Genomic DNA, 27,213 nt, shown 5'->3' with positions numbered 1-27,213 from the left:
CACCTGAACTAGACCATCAGTGGGGGAAGACTCTTGACTCTAAAGGATCGCCATAATTTAACCTGCTCCATTGTGCAATCCTGTGCACCAGCATGGGTTTGGTGCCTTTTCGCTGAAGAGACTATGGCACTTACATTTTAATGTTATCTGGCAAAATGAAGAGCTCCAGTGAGCTTACTCCTTCCTGTGAAAGAGGTCAGATGCTCTTTGTGGACCTCTCACATATACACAAGTCAAAAAACAGCTCTGCTTCCCACAGTGGGCCTAGCTCTCAGAATGTTTCTTCCCCTTAAACTGAGCCAACATCTGGAAGACACATGGAGGAAGATCATTAAATTATCTTATATATGTATATATATATATATACATATATATTTAATCAGGAAAAGGAGTAAAGCAAAGATCACTCTCCCCAATTTTTTTCTCAGGCTCCTAGACAATCTTCTCAATCTAAGGACAATATTTTTCTTTCATTTTCAACCAAAGAATCACATGGTTAAAATAATAACCTTCTACCCCACACCTCTCTATACTGGGTCCTCCTCTCAGGAGGAACCACTATTACCCATTGTGGTTATGTCCCTTTATGTTTCTTTGGATGGTTATTTCCATGTCCCTAGAAAATTCCTAGAAAATTAGTAGTATCAATCCTATTTCTTCTTGATTTATCGGATTTAGACATTATTTCACTGAATTCCTTCCATGATAGATAAAAATTGAACTCACCTACATAAAGGTCCCCTCCCACCATTCACCTTCCTAGTTTTGATAGGTAGGTAGTTACTCTTAGCTCTTCTACTGTCTCAGTTGTTAACTGCATCAGACTCACCTAATCAGTTTGTTAAAACCGAGGTTTCTGGGATCCACCCCATGAGTTTCTAATTCAAAGGGTCAGGAGTGGGACCCAAGAATTTTCTTTTCTGACATTATCCCAAGGGAGGCTGATACTGCTGGCTGGGTGGTCACACTTTATGAAGCACTGCTTTACTGGTAACCTTTGCAATTCTTTTTTGCTATGTAATCATTTTTAATGTCCAGAGTTTGTAATTCAAGGGCCAGAGCTTTCTCCCAGACTTGAGCTTGCTACTGCTGCTAAGTCACTTCATTCGTGTCCGACTCTGTGCGACCCCACAGACAGCAGCCCACTAGGCTCCTCTGTCCCTGGGATTCTCCAGGCAAGAATACTGGAGTGGGTTGCCATTTCCTTCTCCAATGCATGAAAGTGAAAAGTGAAAGTAAAGTTGCTCAGTCGTGCCCGACTCTTAGTGACCCCATGGACTTGAGCTTATAAGCTCTCAATTGGCTTGTGAGGCCAGTAGGGGTACTTCTTCTTGTCTAATTTGGTTTCTGGGAAGACTTCAATTCAAGTTCTCAATAGTCATCTAATCAAATGGAATTATGTTCCTCATCTTCTCCAGCTCTTTCTCATATTCCTAAATCCTGGTCTTTGAAAGAGACAAAAACTCAGCACAACTTTTTACATCTTCTTTTTCTTCAGCGTCCACCTGGGCAGTATATGTATCCTCTGGTATAGGAACGTTCAGGGCATTAAACTTCTTCTCAAAGTCATCCATCAAGCCAGCCTTTGCCATGTTGGCCTTGGAGTAAACCCAGTCGATGGCAGATGGCTTCTCAGGCAGAGTAGCCAACCTGGAGGTGAGCATCTCATTCCAGGACTTGAAGGAGTTAGTCACGGCCTTCCGGTTTGGGGGGGGTGATCTCCCCGAAAGCTACCCAGTCAATGGTTTTTAGAGCAAGTTTCCGTCCAGCCATCTTGAGATCCTTTACCGACCTGGGTACCCTTTGAAATTTTAAGTAATAAACAGCTTTTTACAGTTTCATCAGGTTTTACAATATCTTTGGCTCACTAATTTAAAAAATTAAGATATTAAAACAATTTCTGTTGTCCTATATTAAACTCTAAATACTGAACACCAATGAACAGTGCTAGTATTATGGCCTCATGATTGCTGTTCACAGCAGAGCCAAGACAAATGTCATGATTACAAATCCTCCTCTACACAGGTACAAAGTTAAACGACCAGAAAACTCAACTTTTACTTAAGGGGCAATGTTTCTAGTATTAAGATCCTTCTCTTCCATATGCTGTTCTACTGGCTTCACATCCTACCATGCTTTGTTTTATATTGAACCATGACATATTAGCCATATTTTTACTTTTCTGGGAGTTTTTGATTGCCTTCATTTTTTGTATCCATAGAAAACATACATTCTACCTACACTGTGTCCTGATTATTTGCTGCTTTCTTATTATTCTGTCTATGGCTGGCTTCATTCTTCTCAAAGTTCATTAATCCTTTGCTCTAAACTGATCAACTGTTTTTTAGACATGCTGCACAACTGTAATCCTGGAATTTCTTATCATTGGACTTCTAAGAGTTTGTTCTCACATTCAACTTTTTGCTCCTTCTAGCTGTCACCCTTTTTTCTTGGAGTGCATCTTAGGTAACTTCCTTGGAAAGGTTACCAGGGATATAAGCTTTCTGGGTAGTTGCTTGTCTGAATAATGACTTTATTTCAACTTGATTTTATTTCATACTTGACTTTTAGGCTACGTATAAAACCCTAGTTTCAAAATCACCTTTTCTCAGAGCTTTGAAGCCCTTATTTCACATATGCTAGTTTCCAGTCTTACTAATAAGAAGTCTAATGGATTACTTATCGTGACTCTAATTATGTTGTGAGAGGACATATATTCCCCACTATCACCATCCTGTACTCTGTCATGGAAGCATTAAGAATTTTCCTTATGTCTTAGGCGTAGTGACATTTCAAAATGATGTACCTAGGATACTTTGGGTTTATCCTGCTTGCAAGCTGGTGGGTCCTTAAAAAAAAAGTCTCTCTAATTTTGGGAGAACTGTCCACAGCTAGAGAGAGTCTCCTTCAAGGATGGTTACAATCCCCCATAGTCAGTCATACAATCCCCCATAGTTCCACCCCCCACAGTCAGCCAACAGCTGACTAATAAGGGTACAAAGGGTCAGCCCCTTCCCCTCAAGGAGAGGATGGCTCTTCGGTGTAATTTATGCTCCAGAGCTCCCAGCCTCAGGCCAAAGCTAGACTTTGCCCAAGAGCACATCCTTGCTCACCCTCCTCCCTTTCCTTCCAGATTTCTCTAAGAACACCGACTCATTAGACCAAGTGCTCCCAAACCCCTGTTTCAGGCACTGCTTCTGGGGAACCTGACCCAAAACCACATGAGACAGACTTTGGGAGAAAATGGGGACATCTTAGTAAAAATCTTATATCTCGAACTCCAAACTCTTCTCTATGGTTCTATTTACAAGTCTCATCTGCAAGGCGTGGGTCATGATCTGCTAGTTTTCCCACAAGTTCAGAGCAGTCAGAACTATGGAGGGTGGGGCTGGTGAGAGGTTCCACAGCTTTGTCCCCACCCCACCCAGGAGTCTGGTTTAGCCAAAAAACTGTTTTGTCTGACCTTCCCCAGGTCCTGGATCTGTGATGATCTTGGGTGTTAGAGAAAGATTTAGACTCAGACCTGGGATCGCAGATTTCGTGCATATTTCCTGCAACAGAGTCAGCACCGCACATCTTCCAGATTGCTTGGGGCAGACAGGCCAGTGCTGCGACGTGGTGTTAGCTCATGGCTCACTCCTACTCCATATGGTCTTGTACAGGCTGCCTCCCATATAGCTCCTCCACACAGCAGCACAGCCCAGAATCTGCTGAGCTCGGGGAGGATGGTGACAGCCTGCACTCATGGTGCTTTGCCTTCCAAAGACAACTGAGCTGAGCTTTCTCAACTCAACCACCAATTCTAACAAGAGGAAGTTCTTGCTTCATCACCCACTCACAGTCCCATCAATAAAACCTGTATGTAGAGCACTCACTAGGTACTGATCTGAGCTCTAGAAATGCTGCAGGAAAAGGATGCAAGTGCGGAGACCAAGCTGCCAGTTCATGACCTCAAAGGGATCATCATTTTCTAATTGTTTGGGAATCAATGAGTTTAAATCACATGGTTATTAGACACAACCCTCCAAATCATACATTTCAGCATTTTGCAGATCAGGAAAGGGAGGCCCAGGAGGGGGTGTGCCCAGCCTTGGGCTCCCATGCCACCGGGGCCATTACTTGTACATGTGCACCTGCCACCTGGGGTCCCAACCATGAGTTTTCAGGTACCTGATTCTTCTGGGCAATCTTTTGTCCCTTTTTCCAGCGGAGCACAGGGGTCAGGGCTGGCAGCTCCTTCTCCTCCTCTCCCGTCACATGCTCGCCCAGGCTGTAGGCCGCCTCGAACACGATGGGGCTGATGACATCCTGTACTCTCCGCTGAAACAATAAACACAAGGCACGTGAACGGCGGGCACTGCTGACATGTGCAGAGCATTTCAACAGTTTACAAAGACCTTCCACACGGACTGCCCCGTGTGAGCCTCACAAACCACCCTTGTGAGACTGGATTTTATTGCTTTCATATTTTAAGATGAGGTAATGAGGCCAAGGGCAGTGACTGTCTTGTCCAAGGTCACTCCGCTAATAAGTGGGGGTTTTCCCACTCTACCTTGCATGGTGCGAAATCATGGTCTCTTTAGCATGTGGAAGACATTACCTTAGTCATCTTCCAAATATTCTTATAAGCTAGTTGGCGGGCTGGCGAGCATCTGTACTCACAGTGCAGCACTAACCCTTTCAATCCATGGGGTTTTGATCATCAAAGCTCTTCTGAGTTGAGATAAATACAGATTCTGTGTTAGGGCAGGGGACCTGTAGACACTGGGGCCTGATGGCTTCCCAGCGCTGGGCTCCTTGGAGCCAGGGGTGAAGTCGGGCTTCAGGCCTGTGTTCTTTCCTTCAGATCCTAGGACTTCAAGAGCCAAGGGAGTGATAGGCTGATAGTCCCAGTGAGCACCGACAAGATGCCAGGCACTGTGCAAGGTGTTCTTGAGAGGTAAGGTGTGTGGCTTACCACACACCCAGAGCATGAGAGCTGGGCTTACTCCCCTCCATTGTATAATAAAGGGGAGATGAAGGCACAAGTTCCCCAGGCCACAAGGCTAATAAGGATTCTGAGTCACATCAGCTCAGTTCCTGGCCTTTCTGCTTCAGTCTGCTCCACTGCCTCCCCGGGACTCCGGCTCCCCCAGGCTCACAAGTTAGACAGCGAGGCAGGAATAAAGCATTAGTTTCCCTGCATCCCTGGCCAGCACACACTATGGAAGGTGGGCTTCCAAGGGGAGCAGGGCAAATCTGAGAAGTAGCACCAATGAGCCACGTCTCCATTGCTTGCATCTGTCAAGGAGAGATGGCAGGAGCCGGCAGGCAAGCAGGAGTGAGAGGCGCTAGGTGGGCGGGCAGAGGCCACCCAACCCCAAAGCCTCAAGCAGAGCCAAGGACTTCAAACTACACTCTGTGTAAAGTCTGGTGGAGTTGGAAGCAGGCGAGTGCAGTGTTCAAAACAGTAGAAAGTTTTAAAGTTCCCAAGAGGCACACAGTGAGGAGCTGGCTCATACCCCACCCCACCCGCCTGGATACCCAGTGCCACCCCAGAGGCAGACATGCCTATCGGTTTCAGGGCATCTGTCCAGTCTAAGCACATTTAGGTAAATGATGGCTGCACTTTGCTTTCCTTACTCAGCTTGCATCCTGGAGGTGGTTCCAGGTTAGCACATAGAGCTACCCACCCCCACCCTTTTTTAACACAGAGTTTTTTTTTTTTTTTTTCCACAGAGGTCCTTACCCACCAGCATTTGGACTCAGAGCTGCTTAAATAAGTGAATGAATGGCAGCCCATTTGACCATTTGGTAGCAGCATTCTCCAAGATGGGTCTGTGAGCCTCAGTTCCCCGGGAAGGGGGTAAATGAAAGGGTCTGTGATCGAACAAGCTGGGGGGCAGGGGCACCAGGTTAAATAGAGGGGTTTGTGTCTTTTGTTTATTGTATGTATTTACAGCAACGGCCTCCCAGAAAGAGTAGGGTGACCCCAGGTTTACTGGGGCACAGAACCCTGTGTTTCCTGGGAGTTCCATGGGGGTATGTACGTGGAACAGAGCATGTTCAGAGACATAGAAAATCTCCCACAGCAGCCCAGGAGAAGAGATGGCATCCGAGCCAGAGTGGCATGGGAGAGGAAGCAGATGGGGCTGCTGAATGTGGGGCATGGGGGACAAATCACTCTAGGGATGGGAGTCTGAGTGACCAGGAGGTGGCTTATCTCTGTGCTCAGAAAAGCAATCAGCTGAGAAGAGATTCAATCATTTGCATAAATAAAACACAGGACTTCACAGGGGAGTGACAGGTGAGCCTTTGGGTAAGATACTTCCAGAAAATTCTCTCCAATTTCAGATTTTAGGAGCAGATCTTTAACACTCATGTCCTTTCCAGGAGGAAAACACCTACCTGGGATCCAGGTGCCTACTGACTGACTCTCCAAAACAGAATTTAAAGTCTGGGTGCAGAGAACAGTGAATGAGTGCAGTCTTAATGTTCTCACAGATAAATGCTCCAGTGTTTCTTTAAGAATGACTGCCTTAAGGTTCTGCATTTAAATCCTTCATGTCAAAAGAAGTCAGTTATTACACGATGCTATTCTTGTGGGAGGAACGGAGGATGGGGCTGGGGGAGGCAGAAGTCACTGAATGTTTCCTGGCTACCACATGTATTCTAGAAACTGGGCCAACCTCTCCCCCAGACATCCCTTTACTTAATCCACACAATACCTGAGCTGGTGGTCTGCGTTGCTCCCATTTTACAGATGAGATAAACAGAGGCCCCAGAGCTCAAATAAATTGTGCTTCACCCTCAAACCAGTAAGTGACAGAATTGGACTCATTCTTAGAACCAGAAGCAAAATTGCTTTCCTTGAAGTCGTCACGTGCTGTTTAAAAAACATCCCAATTGTTCTGACCTCACCTTGAAATATTACTTAACTACTTAGGGGGACACAGGCCAAGAAAGAAATGTCCCTCATTCCAGGAAGAATGTGAATAAATGACAAATAACTAATTAACAGGGACTTTGCACGAGGGCTATTTCTAAATGTGCAGCCATTCAAGCCATGACCGATGTGGAGAGAAGTCCTAGTTGAGGAACAGCTATTTGGGGTGAGTGATGAACTATGACATCTAGGGGTGCAGATGCTGTGCTCTGGCACTAACTGCATGAGTCAGTTTTAACTAAGATGTCTGAGAAACACCTTCTTATGATGTGTCCCAAAAGCTCTGTGCAGAAGGGTCCCACCCCACACTGAGCTGCGGGTGGAGGCAGGGGAGGGCATGGCAAATAGAAATGAGCCAGCACTCCCCAAAGAACAGCCCTTCTTGCCCACACTGTGCTTGGTTTTATCCAAGCTGCAAAGGAAAGGTGGCAGCACCATTTTCATGGCTTCCTTTGCATTTCCGGAAGCGCAGCTTCCCTCAGCTCAGCACTGCATTGAAGTGAAGGGACCCCTTAGACGGAGGTTTATGGTTTAGGCGCAGACCCTCATCACTGAAATTTTTTTACTGCTTGAAAATATTCACCACGACACACTAAAACTTCCCAAGCTGAATACACACCTATTCTGACAGACCAAAAGCCAACAATCCACCTCTTTTCTGGGAAAAATCTACTGTAGTCTCCTGTTCTGAAAACTGAAGGAGGCTGCACAGAAAAGAAACCTCAGACTGGTGGCAGATTTTGCAGCGGCTGAGGTTTTATAGGGAACTTGACATGCGTGCAATTCGAAATTCATTGGGTGCTTACTTTACGCCAGGCAATGGGCTGGGCCCCAGGGAGACAGCCCTTGAAGGCAACAGGCAGGCAGTGATGACCTAGTCGCATAGGATAGAGGCGGCTTTGGGAGCACAAGCAGGGTACCCGAGCTGGACTAAGGGCTGTCGGGCTTCTCAGAGGAGGTGCTCCTGGACTCAACAGACAGACAGACGTCAGCCAGAGAGCAGGCATGGCCGGTACACACAGCAGGGGGAGAGGCCACAGCCATCCAGTGGATTACATGTGTTCTGCAAAGGTGGGAAGATCAGGCTTGTGGGCAGGTGGGAGGAGAGACGCTAAAGCAGGGATCAGATTTCAGGGGGACTTACAGCGTGTGTTGATTTCGATCTAAACTCTAGGCAGAGCTGGCAGGTAGATAAGGTGATGTAAGAGGCTGTGTTACAGAAAAATCCCTCTGGTTTCTCGGATGGAGGGGTGAGACTGGAGGTAGGGAGGCCAGCAAGGACACTGTTACAGAAAGATCCCTCAGGCTGTAGCATGGAAGTGGACTGATGGGTGCAGGTCTGCTGGGTTCAGTATAAACAGGGGCCCCGGGGGAAAATGTGTATGCTAAGTCACCACCGTTGCATCTGACTCTTCATGACCCCATGGACGGTATCCTGCCAGGCTCCTCTGTCCATGGAATTTCCAGACAAGAATACTGGAGTGGGCTGCTATTTCCTAATCCAGGGCATATTCCTGACCCAGTGATCAAACCCGCATCTCTTTACTTCTCGACACCTGCACTGGCAGGCGGATTCTTTCCCACTAGTAAGTACCACCTTGGAGGGCTTCCCAAGTGGCGCTAGTGGTAAACAACCTGCCTGCCAATGCAGGAGACAAAAAAGACCTGGGTTCCATCCCTGGGTTGGGAAGACTCCCTGGAGGAGGGCATGGCAACCCACTCCAGTATTCTTGCCTGGAGAATCCCATGGACAGAGGAGCCTGGTGGGCTATGGTCCACAGGGTTGCAAAGAGTCGGATGTGACTGAAGCGACTTAGCACACACCAATACATGAACCACCTGTATTGGGAAGAGGACCAAGCCGGGACATAGCAGGGGGACAGGAAGCAGCGGAGGGAGATGACTGGAGTTTGGTGAGGAGAGGTGGGGGATGAGAGAGAACCCATGGAAGATGCCCCCCGGTGGACCTGGTAGCCTCTCATCACCACGGGGAACCAGGAGAGGGAATGGGTGTCTAAGTCATTCAGCAGTGAACCTACTGAGTTTTGTTATAACACAGAAATCCTCTTCTCACCTCCAGACGCCAACTTCACAAAGCATCTCCCAGAATACATTGATTTGGGCCTAGAACCCCAGGCTTCCTTTCTCTTCCACAAACTTGGTCCCCTGTTCCAGCCTCCCCATCAATGGCCCATCCAAACTCACTACAGACCCTCTGTCTACACTGTGAGCTTGTCCACTTATCCTCCCAGGGATGGGCTTTGCTTTCCTTTGAATTACACCTTCCTCCTCCCTTGGCGCACCTCACACACAGAGCTGCTGTGTTGGGGCCCTGAGAAAGGACTCTCCAGGGCCCAGGAGAGTCTGCTGACAACAGCAAGAGAGACTCTTAAGGAAACGTAACTGAGGACCCCCATTCCTTCATGGGGAGCTCTTCTTTGTTGTTCAAGCTTTTCCTTGTCATTCATGACCTTGCTCTGAAAATGAAATCGAACTAACTCAGAAGAAATCGAAGTATACCCCACCAGGGTATACTTGTGACTGGTAGGGGCCAGCCACACAAAGATCCCACCAGAGGAGAGGACCCTCTGCCCTGTTATCCTAGGGCATCTAGGCTATTGTGAGAGTCAGAAGTCCCAAAGTCTTCTGTCTCCTTTACTCGTGGAACCAGGTAATTTTCCCTGGTGAGTATAAGGAATGTCAAAGCTCCCGTTTACCTGGCTGATGGAAGATCCGCACCACTGTCTGGGGGACTCTATTGCAAGCCATGCCATGACCCAACACGAGTAGGACTCGAGCAGCACACACCTCTTGACCAGCCAGGTGAACTAGAAACCGACCTCACACTGCTTTTCTCCAAGAAATAAAGGGTTTTTATCCTCCTTAGCTAACTAGCAGCTATAGTAGTAAACTAAATGAAAATAGGAAGGGTTGGTTTTACTTTCAATTTGCAAATAACAGAGAAGGCCAACAAATAAGCAGCTAGCATTAAGCCAGATATTTGGTTTGGGAAAAACCCCCTATGGGTTTTTGTTTTTTTTAAAGGCCTCAGTACTTTTCTTTTTCCAAACATGATCTCTTTGTCCACTCCCTCCTGTATTCTTTCTCAGAATTCCTCTGCTCTCTACATCCAACTCTACTACTGCACACCCAACTCTACTGTCTATGATTACCTTGCAGGCAATCCGAGAAATGAGAAGTCTTGGAGGTGGAGGCCTTTTCTGTTCTCTCAATAATCATAACTATGAGAATGGTAGTTAAAGTGTTAGAGGACAGCCTAGAACTGTCACAAGCTTAAAGATTCCTCTAAAAGTAACTGAGGATTTTTGCATTTGTTAGTATTTTGCATTTATTATTAGTGATAATACTAATAGAGGGACTTGTTGAAGATCTACCATCCCACTGAGAACAACCAGAAAAGCTAGACAACACACACATACACACATAAACCTGTCTAAAGGTGTCAGGGAACTATCTAGGGTAGGGGTCCTCAATCAGACCACAGAGCAGGTGAGGGTGGACACAGCCTCTGTATTTATCTGTATTTATAGCTGCTCCCCCTCACTCACAGGAAGGGCATATTACTGATAAATGTAATGTGCCTGAACCATCCCCAAACCATCCCCCCCACCCCTGGTCTGTGGAAAAACTGTCTTCCGTGGAACTGGTCCCTGCCACCAAAAAGCTTGGGGACTGGTGATGCAGGGAACTCTTTCCTTGTCTGTAAGAAGCCTGGAATAAGAGGCTGAGAATCTGTCTGTGAACTGGTTGCTAAAAGGTTGAGTTCTGGAGTTCTGAGTCCCTGGCAGTCTTATGAGTCTGTGAAGACAAACTTAAAAGCTTAGAGCTACTAAAGGCAGCCAGGACTTGAGGATCGTGATTCTAAAGAGAAGAGAAGCATGTGGAGATGAACCTGATATTTGACACCACGTTTGTTCTCAGGACATTGGTGGATTCCACAATGTGCAGGGTTATATGACTAAGAAACCAAGAAGGCAGGGGCCAAGGTGCTGAGAAGACAAGAGAAGCTGCAGTTAACTGCAGACTAGACACAGCAGCGAAGACCAGTGACTCAGAAGACAAGTCAACAGAAAATACGCAGAATGAAGCATGGGGAAGAAAGAGGACAGAAAATTCAGAAATGAAATTCAGAAAAGGCCACAGTGAAAGGCATGACATACTCAGAGTGATTTAGTAGTCTCTATAATTATATGAAACATCCAACCCAACGCCTAGCGTAGCAAAGGTAGGCAATAAATATTGGCTACTGTTATTTTTACCATAACCTTTAAAATGGCAATTTTGATATAAAAATCTGTGAAAACCACCCTGCTGCAAAATGAACAGTGCATGTCGCAAGGACCCATTTCACTAGGGAACAAGCTAAGGCCACATGTGGTTTCATTTAGAGTCCTAGAAATTAAAAAATAAACAAATGAAAATTTGAATTAACACCAAGGCATAAAATTCTGTAAATTTCTCAACAAGATTAGAGATTTTAATTCTGACTACATACAACTTTGGTCTTCCCAGGGGGTGCTAGTGGTGAAGAACCCGCCTGACAATGCAGGAGACGTAGGAGACGAGGGTCCAGTCCCTAAGGCAGGAAGATCCCCTGGAGGAGGGCTTGGCAAAGAACTCCAGTATTCTTGCCTGCAGAATTGCCTGGACAGAGGAGCCTGGCACGCTACAGTCCATAGGGTCACAAAAGCATGACTAAAGCAACTGAGCACGCATGCCATACTACTTTATAGGTAATATCATATGGAAATGGATATCATCATTAGCCTGAAATGTATGATCCCCTGGTAAGCATCAGTGCCCAGGAAGGGCATGAAAGCATACATTACTCTTTAAGTAACATATTTGCATAAATTACTCTGTTTATCTATGAAAATCACATAACCCCATTGATGCTTTTTCCTCTTCAAAGATAAAACAATATCTCCTTGGATACTTGAAAAGGTTTGTTTTTATATTTGAGAGTATGTGTGCAAAAGTGGGGACTGCTTATTTAGTCAACTTATATGTTTATATGTTTTGGGATTTTTTTTTCTGCACTCATTCCCAAAACATGCTAATGGGAGATTAGAACTTTTGACTTTGGAAACGATTTCCTAAGAGCATGACACATCCTTGTAGAATGTTCTTTGCAAAGAGACATGTTAATTATACCATAGATAACGCCATGTATCACTTGACAGCTAAGTGATACCACGTGGAACTGGCCCAGCCTGGAGATGATCCAGCTTTTGTGTCCTCCAGAGGAAACGGAATGCTGTCTTAGAATCTAACGCTCCTCCCTTCTTGTTTTAATTTTCTCTTCCTATCACCCATCTTCAAACCTCCAAGGTGGCTTTGATAAAGATATCTGGAGGTGAATATGAGAAGTCCATGGACAGAGAAGCCTGGTGGGCTACAGTCCAAGGGGTCTCAAAGAGCCAGACACAACTGAGCAACAAATACTAACTAACTATGAAAATAACACAGAAGAAAAGGCTCCCAGTGTCACCAGCAAAAGAAATACGGCCGGAGTCTCCAGGCAGGCCTTCCTGCTCCACAACCCTCAGCCACAAGCCCTTCATCCAGCTGGCATGTCAGCCCCAATCCTCACGCTGGGACAGAAATGCCCTGAGACCCCCTGGAGTCAATAGTGAAGGAGAAGTGGGAAGGGGGAGGGAGTACTGACTTGGCTCAGCAAGCAGCTGAAAATCCTGGAGTCTCCTCTCTTTACACCTTGACCTGATAAAGCAAGCTTTCGGGGAAGAGGACACAACTGTGCTAAGTGCATCTGCTCAGGCCGACTGCAGTCCCCACCTATGCCTCAGCTCTGCTGACTCCACGTCTGCAGCGCTCTTATCCCCAGGGAACAGGCTCCACCCTCCATGGCCCAGCTCACGGCTGCCACTTCCATGGGACTTTCTTGAGGACACCAGCCCTCTGACCTCAGTCCTCCAGGGTCCTGAGGATGCAGTTTGGCAGTTAATTACTTTCTGTCTTCTACTGCTGTCTTTCCCTAAATCAAAGGCCTTCCCTCAGCCTCTTATTTAAAGTTTCTAAAGTGGGGATGCATCTTATTAACAGCATCGAATAATAGATTTGTTGAGAATATTATTCCTCTTCAGCCCCTACCTGGAAAGCTGTCGTTACAGTGGAAGCCATGTGCGGAGGGAGGTGATGTGGGGCTGGCTCACAGTGGTAACCGCAGCTGCAGAAACCAGATTTCAGCTCTGCCTTGAACTCCCTGGGTCTCTTGACAATACTGTGCTGAGGCAGCAGCCAGGACAGGACACTTAGGTCAAGGTTGGGACGATAGGCGTGTGCGGGCAAGAGGGAGGGGTGAGCGGACTGACGTTGTAGTGTCTCTCTAGCGGAAAAAACATCAACTAGGTTGCTTGCAGCCCACACCTGGCTGCTGTGTACCTGCCCCAGGTACCAGTGAGGCGTGGGGCAGCACAGAGGAGGCAGGCAGGACTGTGTGAGCAAACAGATGCCTGGGCAGGAAGCGTGGGAATCTCATGAGAGGGAACCGCCTCCAGCCCCGAAAGGTGCAGCAGTGGGAGTGTCAAGAATCCTCAGAGAGAAGGTGATGAGATGTTCAGCAGGCTGATGGGGGAATGGGAATCAGTTGGTGGGGATGATGTGGAGGTCTAGCAGACGACTGTGTGTTGAGGAACAGAGGCCGCAGACAAGGTAGAGAGCAAGGACTTTGACATCGACAGTCCTGGGTCTAAGGGAGGAGTCCCAGTTCCATCTCTTACAAACTGTGTGACACTGCTCACGTCACTTAATCCTTCCAAACCTGTTTTCTGAGATGTAAATAGCTTGGGCAGGAAAACTTTGCATGACTGTTGAAAAGACAAGAGACTACAGATGCCAAGCACCATGGAGAGCTCCCGGTAACAGGAAGAGCTCACTGTATCTACGGCATCATCACCATCACCATCACCACTTGGCAAAGGGGTGTGGGGCAAGACCACGGGGTGAAGGGCAGGGAGGGAAGGCAGCAGGGAACCGGTTGGCAGGACCTCAGAAATGAGGTGAAGGTCCATCACTCCGTGCACAGTGGGGACTGTTAACAGTTTTTAAAGCCAGTTTTAAGGTAAGAAGCCCAGAGGTGATCTGAAGGACCAACAGGATGGAAAGGGAGGAGGATGGGACTTCAGTGGGGCCAGTGCCCCCACCCCGAGCTGTAAGTTGGTTGCCATCAGCTCCCAACTTCCTCTTATGGAGAAACATCCTTGGTTAAATGAGAGCCACTTCACTCAGGAGTTCTTATGCCCCCTTCCCAGCCTCACTGGAAATGACTGACTGGCATGGGGGTAAAAAAGAGGTTATCTCTTGCCTCAAGGCGGGACAACTCTGTGGTGCATTTCATGGCCCAGAGCTCCCCATGCGATCAGGCTGAGGCTGCTCTCCAGCTGAGGTCACAAGCTTGATGTACTTCTCCAGCCTCATCCTGCTTCCCAATAATAAATCCTGTGCAAGGAAATCCCTCTCTCAAGCTCTGCATCCAGGGAACCCGACCTCACACAGTAACTAGGGTTACAAAAACTTGTGGCAGCAGAAATACATACTTATATATATGTGCACAATATAAAGATAAAATATGGACTTGAAGGGAGGGAGAGACAAGAGTCCCTGCTCACTCAACATCTCACCCTCAACCACTTGGCAGAGCCAGATCACAGCGCCAGCATCCCTCTTCATCCTGCACCGCCAGACTCTGTGAAGGGGCACAAATGCGGCAGGGATCAGAGGGGAGGCTGTGGCCAGGGAAGTCTCTGATGCCCACAGCCCTTCGGGTCCTGTGAATCCAAGCCTCTTCCCGGGAGAAAAATGGGGCAGAGAAGGCAGATTGTGGTCATTGCAAAAGGTCTCGATAGTGACCAATCAGGCCCTGAGCGCTCCCAGGAGATGGTGGTCGGCAGGTCACAGATCCTCCTTGTTCAGACTCTGTGTCCTCAGGCCTATCTTGCCAGCAAAAATGTGACATCAAACAGGACAAGGGGGGGAAATAAGACTCCCAAGGTAGCTCATTCCATATCAGCCTTGACTGCTCCCTATCTTTTAATGACTGTAGTGATGTTACAAAGTATTTATTATAAAAAAGGGTATGTGTTTAGTTGGGCCTGATAGTGTTAAAAAAAAAATCACTGTTTTAAAGCATCATGCCATAAAGCATTCTGCATCTTCTTATGTTAAGACATGTCCACCATGGAGCGTGGACTACAATTGAGGCAAGTGGTTTCTACCAAGGAGTTTCCATTCCATCCACTACAGACGTCAGGAGATTCCCATACAGAGCAGATGCCCTCAGTGCCCTGCCCAGATGCCCTCTATCTGCTGGTGCACCCCCTCCTGCAGCTGCTATACAGGCATTGGCTCGCACCTACAGTCTTCTTGGGAGGACTGTCCTTGACTGATGGGACCCTCCTCCTCCAGAGATGCCTTCAGGGGATGCCCTGGGATAGGCAGAATCCTAAGATGACCCCCAATGACCCATGCCCCACCCCTCCAGTGTGGGAAAGATAAACAGGACACAGGTCACTCCCATGACTATGTTACATTCTATGGCAATGGTGTAGGGATTATGCGGATGTAAAGAAGGTCTCCAGTCAGTTGAATGTGAGTTGATCAAAAAGGAGATGATCTGGATGGGCCTCCTTTAATGGAGGGCTTAGTTCTTCCCTGAGCTAAGAAGAGACTGGAGGCAGAAGAGATGCTCTTTCTGCAGACCTTGAAGAAGCACGCAGCTGTGGGTTCCACAGCTGCAAGGGCATGAATTCTGGCACCAGCCACATACGCCTAGAAGAAGACTCCAACCTCAGATGTGACCTGACTGACACCTGAGGGGCTGACCGGGCACCAGCTGGACCATGCTCAGACTACTTATGGAAACTGAGAAATAATAAATGGATTTTGTGTTAAACTACTGAATTTGCAACATTTTCTGTAGCATAGAAAACTACTATGTGCCCCATTCCACTGGCTGGCTGGCGCAGTGGTCTGACAGCTGGCCTACGGGTGGATAAGCTCTGGAAGTAGTGATTCATGCTCCAGAGCTCTCTCATGGGACCAGGCTGAGGCTGGACTTCTTGTGAGACCACATCCTTAACTCACTTTTTTCCCTGCCCCATCCTGTGTCCCTCACTTCTGGGAGCACTCTTCCAGCACAGGTGCCTCAGTGGTTAAGAACCTGCCTGTCAATACAGAAGACGTGGGAGATGTGAGTTCAATCCCTGGGTCAGGAAGACACCATGCAGAAGGAAATGGCAACCCATTCCATTATTCTTGCCTGGAGGATCCCAGGGACAGTCCAAGGGGCCACAGAGAGCTGGACACAGCTGAGCATGCACTCATGCTTCCAGTACATCTCTGGCAGAAATTCCCATTTTGGCTTCTGCTTCTGGGGAACCAGATGCAGGAGACCTTGTAATCAATTCCACACAGAATTTGTTGGTTACAATCTCGTTAAAGAGGTGAGAAAAGCTGAATAAAGTGCGAGGGATGACCTAGAGCTCATGTGTGACCAAAACACAAGCAGATCTGAGTCATCAGGGGAAAAGAGTGGAAACTACACACAGACTATCATGTTGACCATTATTCTCCATTACTTGCAGCTTGGGGTTTTACTTTGCCCTTCTTTTATTCATTCTCAGAAAAACAAGAGCTAGCACTCCATGAATTAAAGACACAGATCAGCGCTAGGCCTCCTCAAGGCAAATCTGGTTTTTTTTTTTTTTTCGTTTCTTTTTTAGAGCTGTTCGTGAAGCATCTTTGTCTCCTGTACATGAGGCATCATGTTTTATAGAAGGCACAGTGCCCAAAGAAGAGGGCTGGGAACTGGCCCCGAACAGCTGATGATTTATTACTGCATGTTACATAAATCATAGATTTTTGTTGGTTTTATACTTTCAACCAAAATTATATCATAAAGCAGAGGTTCTTAACCTAGAAGAGAATTCAGGGGGTCTGTGAATTTGGAGAAAAATATGTACATTTTTATTTTTATTAACCTCTCACTAAAATTTAGCATTTCCTTTCATTATAAGTGTACACAGCCAAGACATGGAAGCAACCTAAATGTCCATGGATAGGAAAATGGATAAAGAAGGCATGGTACATGGATAATAGAATATTACTCAGCCAAAAAAAAAAAAAAATGAATGAAACAATGCCATTTGCAGCAACATGGATGCAACTAGAGATGATCATACTAAGTGAAGTCAGATAAATAGCACATGGTATCACTTATATGTCGAATCTAAAAAAATGATACAAATGAACTAACTGACAAAACGGAAGCAGATTCACAGGCATAGAAAACAAACTTATGGTACCAAAGGGAAAGCTAGGGGACGGATAAATTAGGAAGTCCAGGATTAACATATACATAGTACTATACATAAAACACACAAGGTCCTACTGTATAGCACAGGGAATCATATCCAATATCTTATAATAAACTACAATGGAAAATAGCATGAAAAAGAATATATATGTGTATAACTGAATCACTTTGCTATACACCAGAAATTAACACAACACTGTAAATTAACTATACTTCAATAAGCAAATAAATGTAAACAGCAAGGCACAGAAGCATTAAACAGACTTCCAACTCCATCATCAATAGAAATCTGAGGTATCTGCACATCATTTACAAATGGTAGAGTCCTTGAAATATTGCCTATGTTCCTTAGTACTTCAAAATGTCAAAAAAGCGCATTAGTTAATGCATTAATAAAAAGCAGGTATATTATTATACCATAAAAGCAGGTTTTCTTTAAAATATTTTGATATGTGAATTTCAACATAATTGGTTTCTTTAAAATTTGGTCTGTTTTATCTATGCACTTTAAAAGCTTTATTCTGAGAAGGGGACCATAGGCTTCCCCCAACTACCAAAGAAGTCCATGCACAGAAACGAACGATCAAGGACTTTGTCTTAACGGGAAACTACACAATGAGAGGCACCATCCTGTGGTTTCTGAAATGCTTCAAAGTATGCTTCCAAAGCTGCAGAAAGAAATGCTGTGTTGTTTCAGTCTTCACAGGGTATATGAACTCCCTGGTCTCAGCAGTTAAAAATATACCGTCCATTACATTTTATGACAGGTTCAAGGCCTGAGCTCAAAATCACCCCAGGGCTCCTGGGGTTTTAAGAATTTGGTCCTGGATCGGTATTTCAGGCTAGGGTACAGCAGAGCCACTACGATGCTGAGAGTTATATGAAAGCATCTGTTTCCCTGTGTGAGCCCATCGGAGGGGGAGGGTAGCAAGAGTGGGTTCTCTGGGCTGCATGTAGCGTTCACTGCCTTTACAAAAAGAATCCTGACCTCTCTGGGGCAGGCCTGCTGCTTCATGAGCCCCGAGAGGGTACCGAGAAAGCTGAGAAGCCTGCCCCAGACCTTGGTGGTGTGTGAAAAGCCTGAACCGTGACTGAGATGAAGAAGAGAGTCAAAATACCGACCGCACAGGATTTCCAAGCTCCTCAAGTCACAGTGGGCCTATCTGCTCAGCTTGGGGGCCAACTGAGCCAGCACAGTTGCTTTGAATGATTTGCAGCTTAGCTTCACTTCATTAGCAAGAGAAGAAAGCAGCTCCCCTCAAACCTGTAATAAAACCAGGTCATTAAATTCCAGTGAATTTCATCAAAACTCATTGACCCTTTGGTCTATTCCATTCTCCTTGCCACGCTGTTTCCACTGGTTTTGGCAAAGATCACAAACAGCTGTCAAGTGGCATGATCCAATGGATACCCTTGCTCTATCCTCATCTCTCCGGATCTGCCCCACCCACAGGTATTCCATGTGGTTGAATCTCTTCTTTTTTTGAAAAATAACTTTTACTATTTTTTGGTCTCACCACACGGCATGCGGGACCTTCATTCCCCAATCAGAGATGGGACCTGCACTCCCTTCAGTGGTGGCCACGGTGTTAACCACTGGTCCACCAGGGAAGTCCTGAATCTCTTCTTCCTGAAGCTCATTTTGCCCTGACTCCTCCAGAGGATGGCTCAGTTCTCCAGTCCCCACTGCTCTTTGTCCTGCTGAGATGATATATAAAGTAACACGTAGCATTTATTGCTTAACCTATCCTTTTCAGTGGTCATGTATGGATATGAGAGTTGGACTGTGAAGAAGGCTAAGTGCCAAAGAATTGATGCTTTGGAACTGTGGTGTTGGAGAAGACTCTTGAGAGTCCCCTGGACTGCAAGGAGATCCAACCAGTCCATGCTAAAGGAGATCAGTCCTGGGTGTTCTTTGGAAGGAATGATGCTAAAGCTGAAACTCCAGTATTTTGGCCACCTCATGCAAAGAGTTAACTCATTAGAAAAGACTCTGATGCTGGGAGGGATTGGGGGCAGGAGGAGAAGGGGACGACAGAGGATGAGATGGCTGGATGGCATCACTGACTTGATGGACGTGAGTCTGAGTGAACTCTGGGAGTTGGTGATGGACAGGGAGGCCTGGCGTGCTGTGATTCGTGGGGTCACAAAGAGTCGGGCACGACTGAGTGACTGAACTGAACTGATCCTCTCCTACCCCCAAACTAGACTGAATTCTTTGAAAGCAGGAGCCATGTTACCTTCATTTCAGCATGTCCCAGGGCATGAGCCAGAAGAGACACTCAGTAAACATTTCCTGAGATGTATGTGAATTGAAATGAACATTCACCCCAAAAAGAAAGCACCCCCCAAAGAAAGGCACCATTATTCCACAGACCAATCCTATACCTACAGTAAATCCAATATAATATCTACCTTACTAAACATTTCCCTGAACATTTATTTGTTTGCTCTACCATTACTTCCTTTCAGTGTTTAGATCTCACACTTCTTTACTGCTTTTCTTTTCAAATCTTCCCTCCTTCTTAACCTTGGCTCTTTTAAACATCTTTAAGCTCAAAACAAGCAGTGTCGTACCTATCCACAAAAGCCTTATTAAACCACTTGATAGATATCATTTATTATACCTCTGAGCTAGAGCTTTTGGTTTTAATGGATACTATGGGATCTTAATCCAGCAATAAAAGAGACAGACACTGGGTTCTTATTTGTGGGAAGGGCCTGGAACATGGGCAAACATCTGGGTGAGGTCTCCTTTCCTCTTGGTTTCTTTAGCATTGGCACCTGTCATGTTTGAATCCAACTGACATTGATCAATCAATCACCAGTGACCAAGACTGGGCCACTTTTATAAGTTTTTATAAGTTATCTGGTATAGTCTCAGAATAGGTAATTTTTCCACAAATGGTAAAACTAAGGCTTAAACAAATTAAGTCTGTCTATGTATCATTTTGTTAGGCTTCCCTGGTGGTTCAGTGGTAGAGAATCTGACTGCCAATGCATGAGACCAGGGTTTGATTCTTGGGTCAGGAAGATCCCTTGGAGAAGGAAATAGCAACCCACTCTAGTATTCTTGCCTAGGAAATCTGACAGACAGAGGAGCCTGGCAGGCTATAGTCCATGGGGTTGCCAAGAGTTGCATATGACTTAGCGACTAAACAACAAAATATGATCCCAAGAGACGATTACAATGACCAGGAATCACAGCAGAATACTTTGAACCATTACATTTCTGAAATCTTTGCAAACAGATAATAAAAGAGCAGAACTAATTTATCATGCCCTCTTCTCAAGGCAATGGCACCCCACTCCAGTACTCTTGCCTGGAAAATCCCATGGACGGAGGAGCCTGGTGGGCTGCAGTCCATGGGGTCGAGAAGAGTTGGACGCGACTGAGCGACTTCACTTTCACTTTTCACTTTCATGCATTGGAGAAGGAAATGGCAACCCACTCCAGTGTTCTTGCCTGGAGAATCCCAGGGATGGTGGAGCCTGGTGGGCTGCCGTCTACGGGGTCGCACAGAGTCAGACACGACTGAAGCAACTTAGCAGCAGTAGCAGCAGCTTCTCATTTCTATTTGGGTAAGATTTATTTTCTTTCCCACCTGGCCATTAGATGGAAACTGTACAAATTTAACATGACCTATGTGCTTTAATTAAACAATTTAGAGAAAGAAAACAAAAATCTCACCTTCCTCTCAAGCAAATATACTACTAAACAGCCCTGCCTTAAAAAGTTTAAAATCTATCTTAAAAAAGAAATAGATAAAACAATTCCATTAACAATAGCATAAAAAACAACAGAATACTTAGGAACAAATTTGACCAAGCAGGTAAAAGATTTATAAGACACTGATGAAAGAAATTGAAGATGACATAAATAAAGATATCCTGTGTTCATGGATTGGAAGAATTAGCATTGTTAAACTGTCCACACTACCCAAAGAGATCTACAGGTTCAACATAATCCCTATCAATGATGGTATGGCATTTTTAATTCTAGTTTACAAGAAATAGAAAAAAAATATTAAAATTCATATGGAAATACACACACATAAACCCAAATAGCCAAAGCAATCCTGAGAAAGAACAAAGCTAGAGGCATCACATTTTCTGATTTCAACTATACTACAGAGCTACAGTAATCAAAGAAGTCTGGCACTAGCATGACAACAGACACACAGACCAATGAAACAGAATCAACTGCCCAGAAATAAAACCGTGCCCATATGGTTATCTGATACTTGACAAAAAGTCAAGAATACTCAATGGGAAGAAGAGTCTCTTCAGTAAATGTTCTGGGAACACTAGATGCTGCTAAGTCACTTCAGTCGTGTCCGACTCTGTGCGACCCCATAGACGGCAGCCCACCAGGCTCCCCCGTCCCTGGGATTCTCCAGGCAAGAACACTGGAGTGGGTTGCCATTTCCTTCTCCAATGCATGAAAGTGAAAACTGAAAGTGAAGACGCTCAGTCATATCTGACTTTTAGCAACCCCATGGACTGCAGCCTAACAGGCTCCTCCATCCATGGGATTTTCCAGGCAAAAATACTGGAGTGGGGTGCCATTGCCTTCTCCGGGGAAGACTAGATATCTACACACAAAAGAATGAAGTTGGATCCTTATATTATACCACACACACAAAAAAATTAACTCAAAATGGATTGAAGACTTAAATACCACAAGACTTACTTGAAAACACAAAATTCTGAAAAGCTTTTCAGCATTGGTCTTGGCAATTTTTTTTGGATATGACACTAAAAGTAGAAGAAACAAAAGTAAAAATACACAAGCAGTACTATATCAAGCTAAAAAGCTCCTGTCCATCAAAAGAAATTATCAGCAAAGTGAAAAAAGAATCTACTGAGTGGGAAAAAATACTTGCAAATCATATATCTAGTAAGGGGTTAAAATCCAAAATATATAAGGAACTCATACAACTCAAGAGAATAAAAACAGATAATCTGATTTTAAAATGAGCAAAGGACCTTAAAAGACACTTTTCCAAAGAAGATACATAAATAGCCAATAGGTACACAAAAGGTGTTCAAAATTACTAATCATGGAAACTTAAATCAAAACTACAATCAGATATCACCTCAAAGCTGTCAGAATGGCTATTATCAAAACGACAAGGGATAACAAGTAGCGGTGAGGATGTGGAGAAGGGAACTTTGCTACCATCTTGATGGGAATGCAAATTGCCACAGATACTATGGAAAACACTGTGGACGTTCCTCAGAAACTTGTTTTAAAACTACAATATGATTCAGCAAACCTACTTCTGAATACATATTCGAGGGAATGAAATCACTGTCTCAAAGAGATGTGTGCACTGCCGTGTTCACTGTTGCATTGTTTACAGTAGTCAAAAAAATGGAAGCAACCTCTGTGTCTGTCAACAGATGAACAATAAAGGTGTCCCTCACACACACACACACAAACAGGAATGTTATTCAGCCATAAAAAAAGAAGGAATCCTGCCATTTGCAATAGAACATCATGCTAAGTGGAGTAAGTCAGACAGAGAGAGACATATACTGCATGATCTCACTTATATGTGAAGAGTAGACTGGTGGTTTCCAAGGTGGGGTGGGGTGGGGAACAGGTAAGGGTGATCAAAGAATGCAAACTTCCAGTTGCAAGATGAGTAAGTTCTGGGGATCTAATGAACAGCATGGTGAATACTGTTAACATTTATATAATCTATACTAGGAAGCTGCTGAGAGAGTAGCTCTTAAATGTTCTCTCTACACACACACACACACACAAAAATGGAACTATGTAAGGTGACAAGTGTGCTAATTAACCTTAATGTGATAATCACTTCACTCTATATATGTGTCATCATGCTGTACACCTTACACTTACACAACAGGGTATGTCACTTATATCTCAATGAAGCTGGAGAAATTTTTGAAATCTAATTGAATTGATATAACAAGCCATGCAACCCAGCCAGCCATTCTATAACTGTGCATCCTCACTCATGAACAAGACTCTTCATCACTGTGGATGAACTTTGCCTTGGACTCCTTGCTCTTCCTCTTTCCCCAGCCAGAGTTCAAGGTGGATCCCGGTATCTTATCTGCCAAGACATCTTGCTCAAGCGCCTGTCACCCAGTAACAACCACCATGGGTGCCACTTACTTGGGCTTTCACTTATTGTCACAGGTTGTATTTCTCAAAGATGGTTACAAAATATCCCTCACTCAACACGCTCTTTTGCAATGTGACCTTGTCAAGAGTTGGAGATACATGCACTGCTTCCTCTGTCAAGAGGTGGAGTCTGATTCTTCTCCCTTTGAATCTGGGTAGGTCTCAGGACTTGTTGTTTAGTTGCTAAGTCATGTCTGAGTCTTTTGTGACCACATGGACTATATCCCACCAGGCTCCTCTGTCCATGGGATTTCCAGGCAAGAATACTGCAATGGGTTGCCATTTCCTTCTCCAGAGGATCTTCCTGACCCAGGTATTGAATTTGCATTTCCTGCACTGATAGGAGGATTCTTTACCACTGAGCCACCTAGGAAGCCCCAGGACTTACTAGTCACCATTAGAACACAATGGGAGTGATGCACAGTGATGCTATGACTTCTAGGCCAGGTCAGAATAAACGCTGTGGCTGCCACCTAGTGCTCTCAGGGTACTGGCTCTGGAAGAAACTGATGGCCATGCAGAAAGCATGCCCCTCACAAGCCCCCAGGCTACCATGCTGGAGGTGCCAGGGCCAACCGATCCCAGCCTTCCAGCCATCCTTACCAAGGGGCCAGATGTGTGAATGAAGAAGCTGGATGCACATCCTCCAGGCTCAGCTGTCCTAGTCCTGAGCCACACAAGTCTCCCCCAGTTGAGGTTCTAGTATTGTGGAGCCGAGGTGAGCTACACCCAATGTGCCCAGTCCAAATTCCTTGACCGCAGAAGCTTTGAGCACAAGAAAATGGGTCTTGTTTTACACCGTTAACTTTAGGGTGGTTTGCTACACAGCAGCAGGTAACTGAAAACACCCCATATTTTGTGATGCATAGTGCCTGACAAGTGTCATGAGTGAAGACCATGTCACTCTTGATAAATCTTCCACTGTACCGGGCACAGGAATGTGCACGTAGGTGGTGAACAACTCGCAGCCATTTGACAAGCACTTATTTAGCATACCAGAGTGCAGTGGTGTTTACAAAGATGAATAAAATATCATTTACCTTGTAGGGAAAACAACTTTTCTTTACATGGAGACAAGACCTGTTTACATATAATTCTAACATAAACCTAATAAGACACAAGTGCTACGAAAATTTATAGGAAGAAGGATCAAATTGAAGGATGGATGGGGTATCAGGCAGGAGAAAGCGCATGGGCAGGCAGAAGGTGAGAATGGGGTGCACGAGCGGCAGTGACTGTGTGGACGTTCTGGATGAAACAGAGGCAGAGAAGCACAGAGCAGGTCCCGTATTTCAGCAAGGACAGGAAAAGAACCAAGCGTGTGATTCCAGTTGAGACAGTTTTGCTCAGTGGATGAAAAGTAAGGATGCAATTTACTTTGCTATGCTAAGTCACTTCAGTCATGTCCGACTCTGTGCGACCCCATAGACGGCAGCCCACCAGGCTCCCTGTCCCTGGGATTCTCCAGGCAAGAACACTGGAGTGGGTTGCCATTTCCTTCTTCAATGCATGAAAGTGAAAACAGAAAGGGAAGTCGCTCAGTCATGTCCGACTCTTAGCGACCCCATGGACTGCAGCCCACCAGGCTCCCCCGTCCATGGGATTTTCCAGGCAAGAGTACTGGAGTGGGGTGCCATTGCCTTCTCCGCAATTTACTTTAGGGGAGTTGCAAATTTATATTTTAGAGCCGCATGACATAGAGGGCAGAGCCCCTCTCACAGAAAATGCCAGCCTCTGGTCCTGGGAACCTGGAAGTCTGTGGTCCATCTCTCGCACCAGCTCCCCTGCCTCCCCCGGGGACAGATGACATGGGGACTTAGAGCCTCTACTTCAAGAACTACCCTAATCCGAAGTTTCAAAGAAAACCTCAAAGAAACAAAAAATCCTCTAGACTTGTAAAACACATCATAAAAGAGTGGTCCCGCTCACTATATAAAACAGCATTTGTGTCTTCAACTTCAGGCCACTGAAAAGTCCAGTAAAGGCCTTTTATTGTATGAGGGAAGTGTCTCCAGCAACTTTAAATGCAGCACAATTTGTACCAAGGACAAGCTCATCTACAATGATTCATAAGTGCCAATGGCCTCAGGGGAGCCCCAAGGACGAACCTGTCTGAAATGATTCACATGGTTCTCATGAATTATCTGGAGTCCATGAACCAGCATTCTTCAGACAACTAGAGCCAAAGATGATGAAAAAATTTTTGCTTATTTTGTAAGTCTTAATTGGTTGCATTTGCCTGTTTGCATTTTTGCATTGGTATTCCATATAGTCACTTAGGAGAGAAAAAAAAAGGAAAGAAAGAAAAAGAAAAAAATTGTTAGCACTTTTTGGTGTTACCCTTCAAAGAGATTGTCCCAACTCTTTTCAGTTAATAGAAACAGCTGAATTTTACGTTCCTGAAATAGTATTTGTGCAGCATTTATGATTTCTTTGATCCTAACCTTTTCAGTGGGTAAGTTAATAAGACTTCTTATATTGGAAAGGGAAACATAAATGACTGAGGCTTTTATGATAAGTTACCCTCCTCAATCAGAGTAAATTTGACCATAATCTTTAAACGCGTATTCTGGAACTACAGCTATAAAGAGCCCACAGATATCCCCACACACACCCAAACCACGTGTTTATAAGCAGATTAGCTCACACCCAGGGTGTGAACAAAGATGTGCCAAGGAGAAAAAGCCAAGGCTGCAATTCAGATAATTACCTATAATTGAAAATCCCTGCTTGGCTTTCTTTTGCCTGGCCATCCTGGCAGGAATAAAAATAGCTTTGAGGGATGACCACCACTGGTGAAAACAGGGCTACCCCCAAATTAAAGATGGTTCCTGTTATACTTGACTTTTTAAAAAAGAACCAGCTGTCTTTCATAGCACCACATCTGCTGGGGCCATGGGCTCTCTGACATCACTCCCAGGTCTGGGCTGCTCCTGGGAAGTGATGTTGTTTCTACCAGAGTCGATGGACTTTGCACACCTCATTACTATAAGAGACAGCATCTGACATTTTAACCCCTTTCTTCTCTAGAAAAGTTATACCCTAAGCCTAGCATGGCAAATAGATGGGGAAACAGTAGAAACAGTGGCTGAGTTTATTTTGGGGGCTCCAAAATCACTGCAGATAGTGACTGCAGCCATGAAATTAAAAGATGCTTACTCCTTGGAAGGAAAGTTATGACCAACCTAGACAGCATATTAAAAAGCAGAGACATTACTTTGCCAACAAAGGTCCGTCTTGTCAAGGCTATGGTTTTTCCAGTAATCATGTATGGATGTGAGAGTTGGACTGTGAAGAAGGCTGAGCGCCAAAGAATTGATGCTTTTGAACTGTGGTGTTGGAGGAGACTCTTGATAGTCCCTTGGACTGCAAGGAGATCCAACCAGTCCATCCTAAAGGAGATCAGTCCTGAGTGTTCACTGGAAGGACTGATGCTGAAGCTGAAACTCCAATACTTTGGCCACCTGATGTGAAGAGCTCACTCATTGGAAAAGACCCTGATGCTGGGAAAGATTGAAGGCAGGAGGAGAAGGGGATGACAGAGGATGAGATGGTTGGATGGCATCACCGACTCAATGAAGATGAGTTTGGGTAAACTCCGGGAGTTGGTGATAGACAGGGAGGCCTGGAGCATTATGGTCCATGGGTTCGTGAAGAGTCAGACATGAAAGAGTGACTGAACTGAACTGAACTGAAACCTAGGACATGTAAAAAATTAAGTAGTTCTCCATTCAGCATCCATCTTTTATCTTTTGAGTGTTTTTTGCTGTGTAG

At 45.3% G+C, this 27,213-nt stretch overlaps 1 protein-coding gene and 1 pseudogene across 2 annotated transcripts in view; both read right to left on the bottom strand.

Moving 5' to 3' along the window:
* The window catches only part of ITGA9 (integrin subunit alpha 9), a 364,736-nt gene that overhangs the window by 185,849 nt on the left and 151,674 nt on the right, over nucleotides 1-27,213 (bottom strand). For both annotated transcript variants that reach the window (XM_086365876.1, XM_086365877.1), the window contains exon 16: nucleotides 4,171-4,320. In XM_086365876.1, the coding sequence (XP_086222002.1) occupies nucleotides 4,171-4,320 (150 nt within the window). The remainder of the gene's footprint in view (nucleotides 1-4,170; nucleotides 4,321-27,213) is intronic.
* On the bottom strand, nucleotides 1,142-1,900 carry LOC147348023 (ATP synthase peripheral stalk subunit d, mitochondrial pseudogene; annotated as a pseudogene).

This window comes from Bos grunniens, chromosome 22, assembly GCF_055505025.1.
Source record: "Bos grunniens cultivar Pamir isolate PY7600 chromosome 22, Bosgru_T2T1.0, whole genome shotgun sequence".
Classification (NCBI taxonomy): Eukaryota; Metazoa; Chordata; class Mammalia; order Artiodactyla; family Bovidae; genus Bos; species Bos grunniens.
The sequence above is the reverse complement of the archived record's forward strand: the minus strand, read 5'-3'. Positions and strand labels throughout refer to the sequence as shown.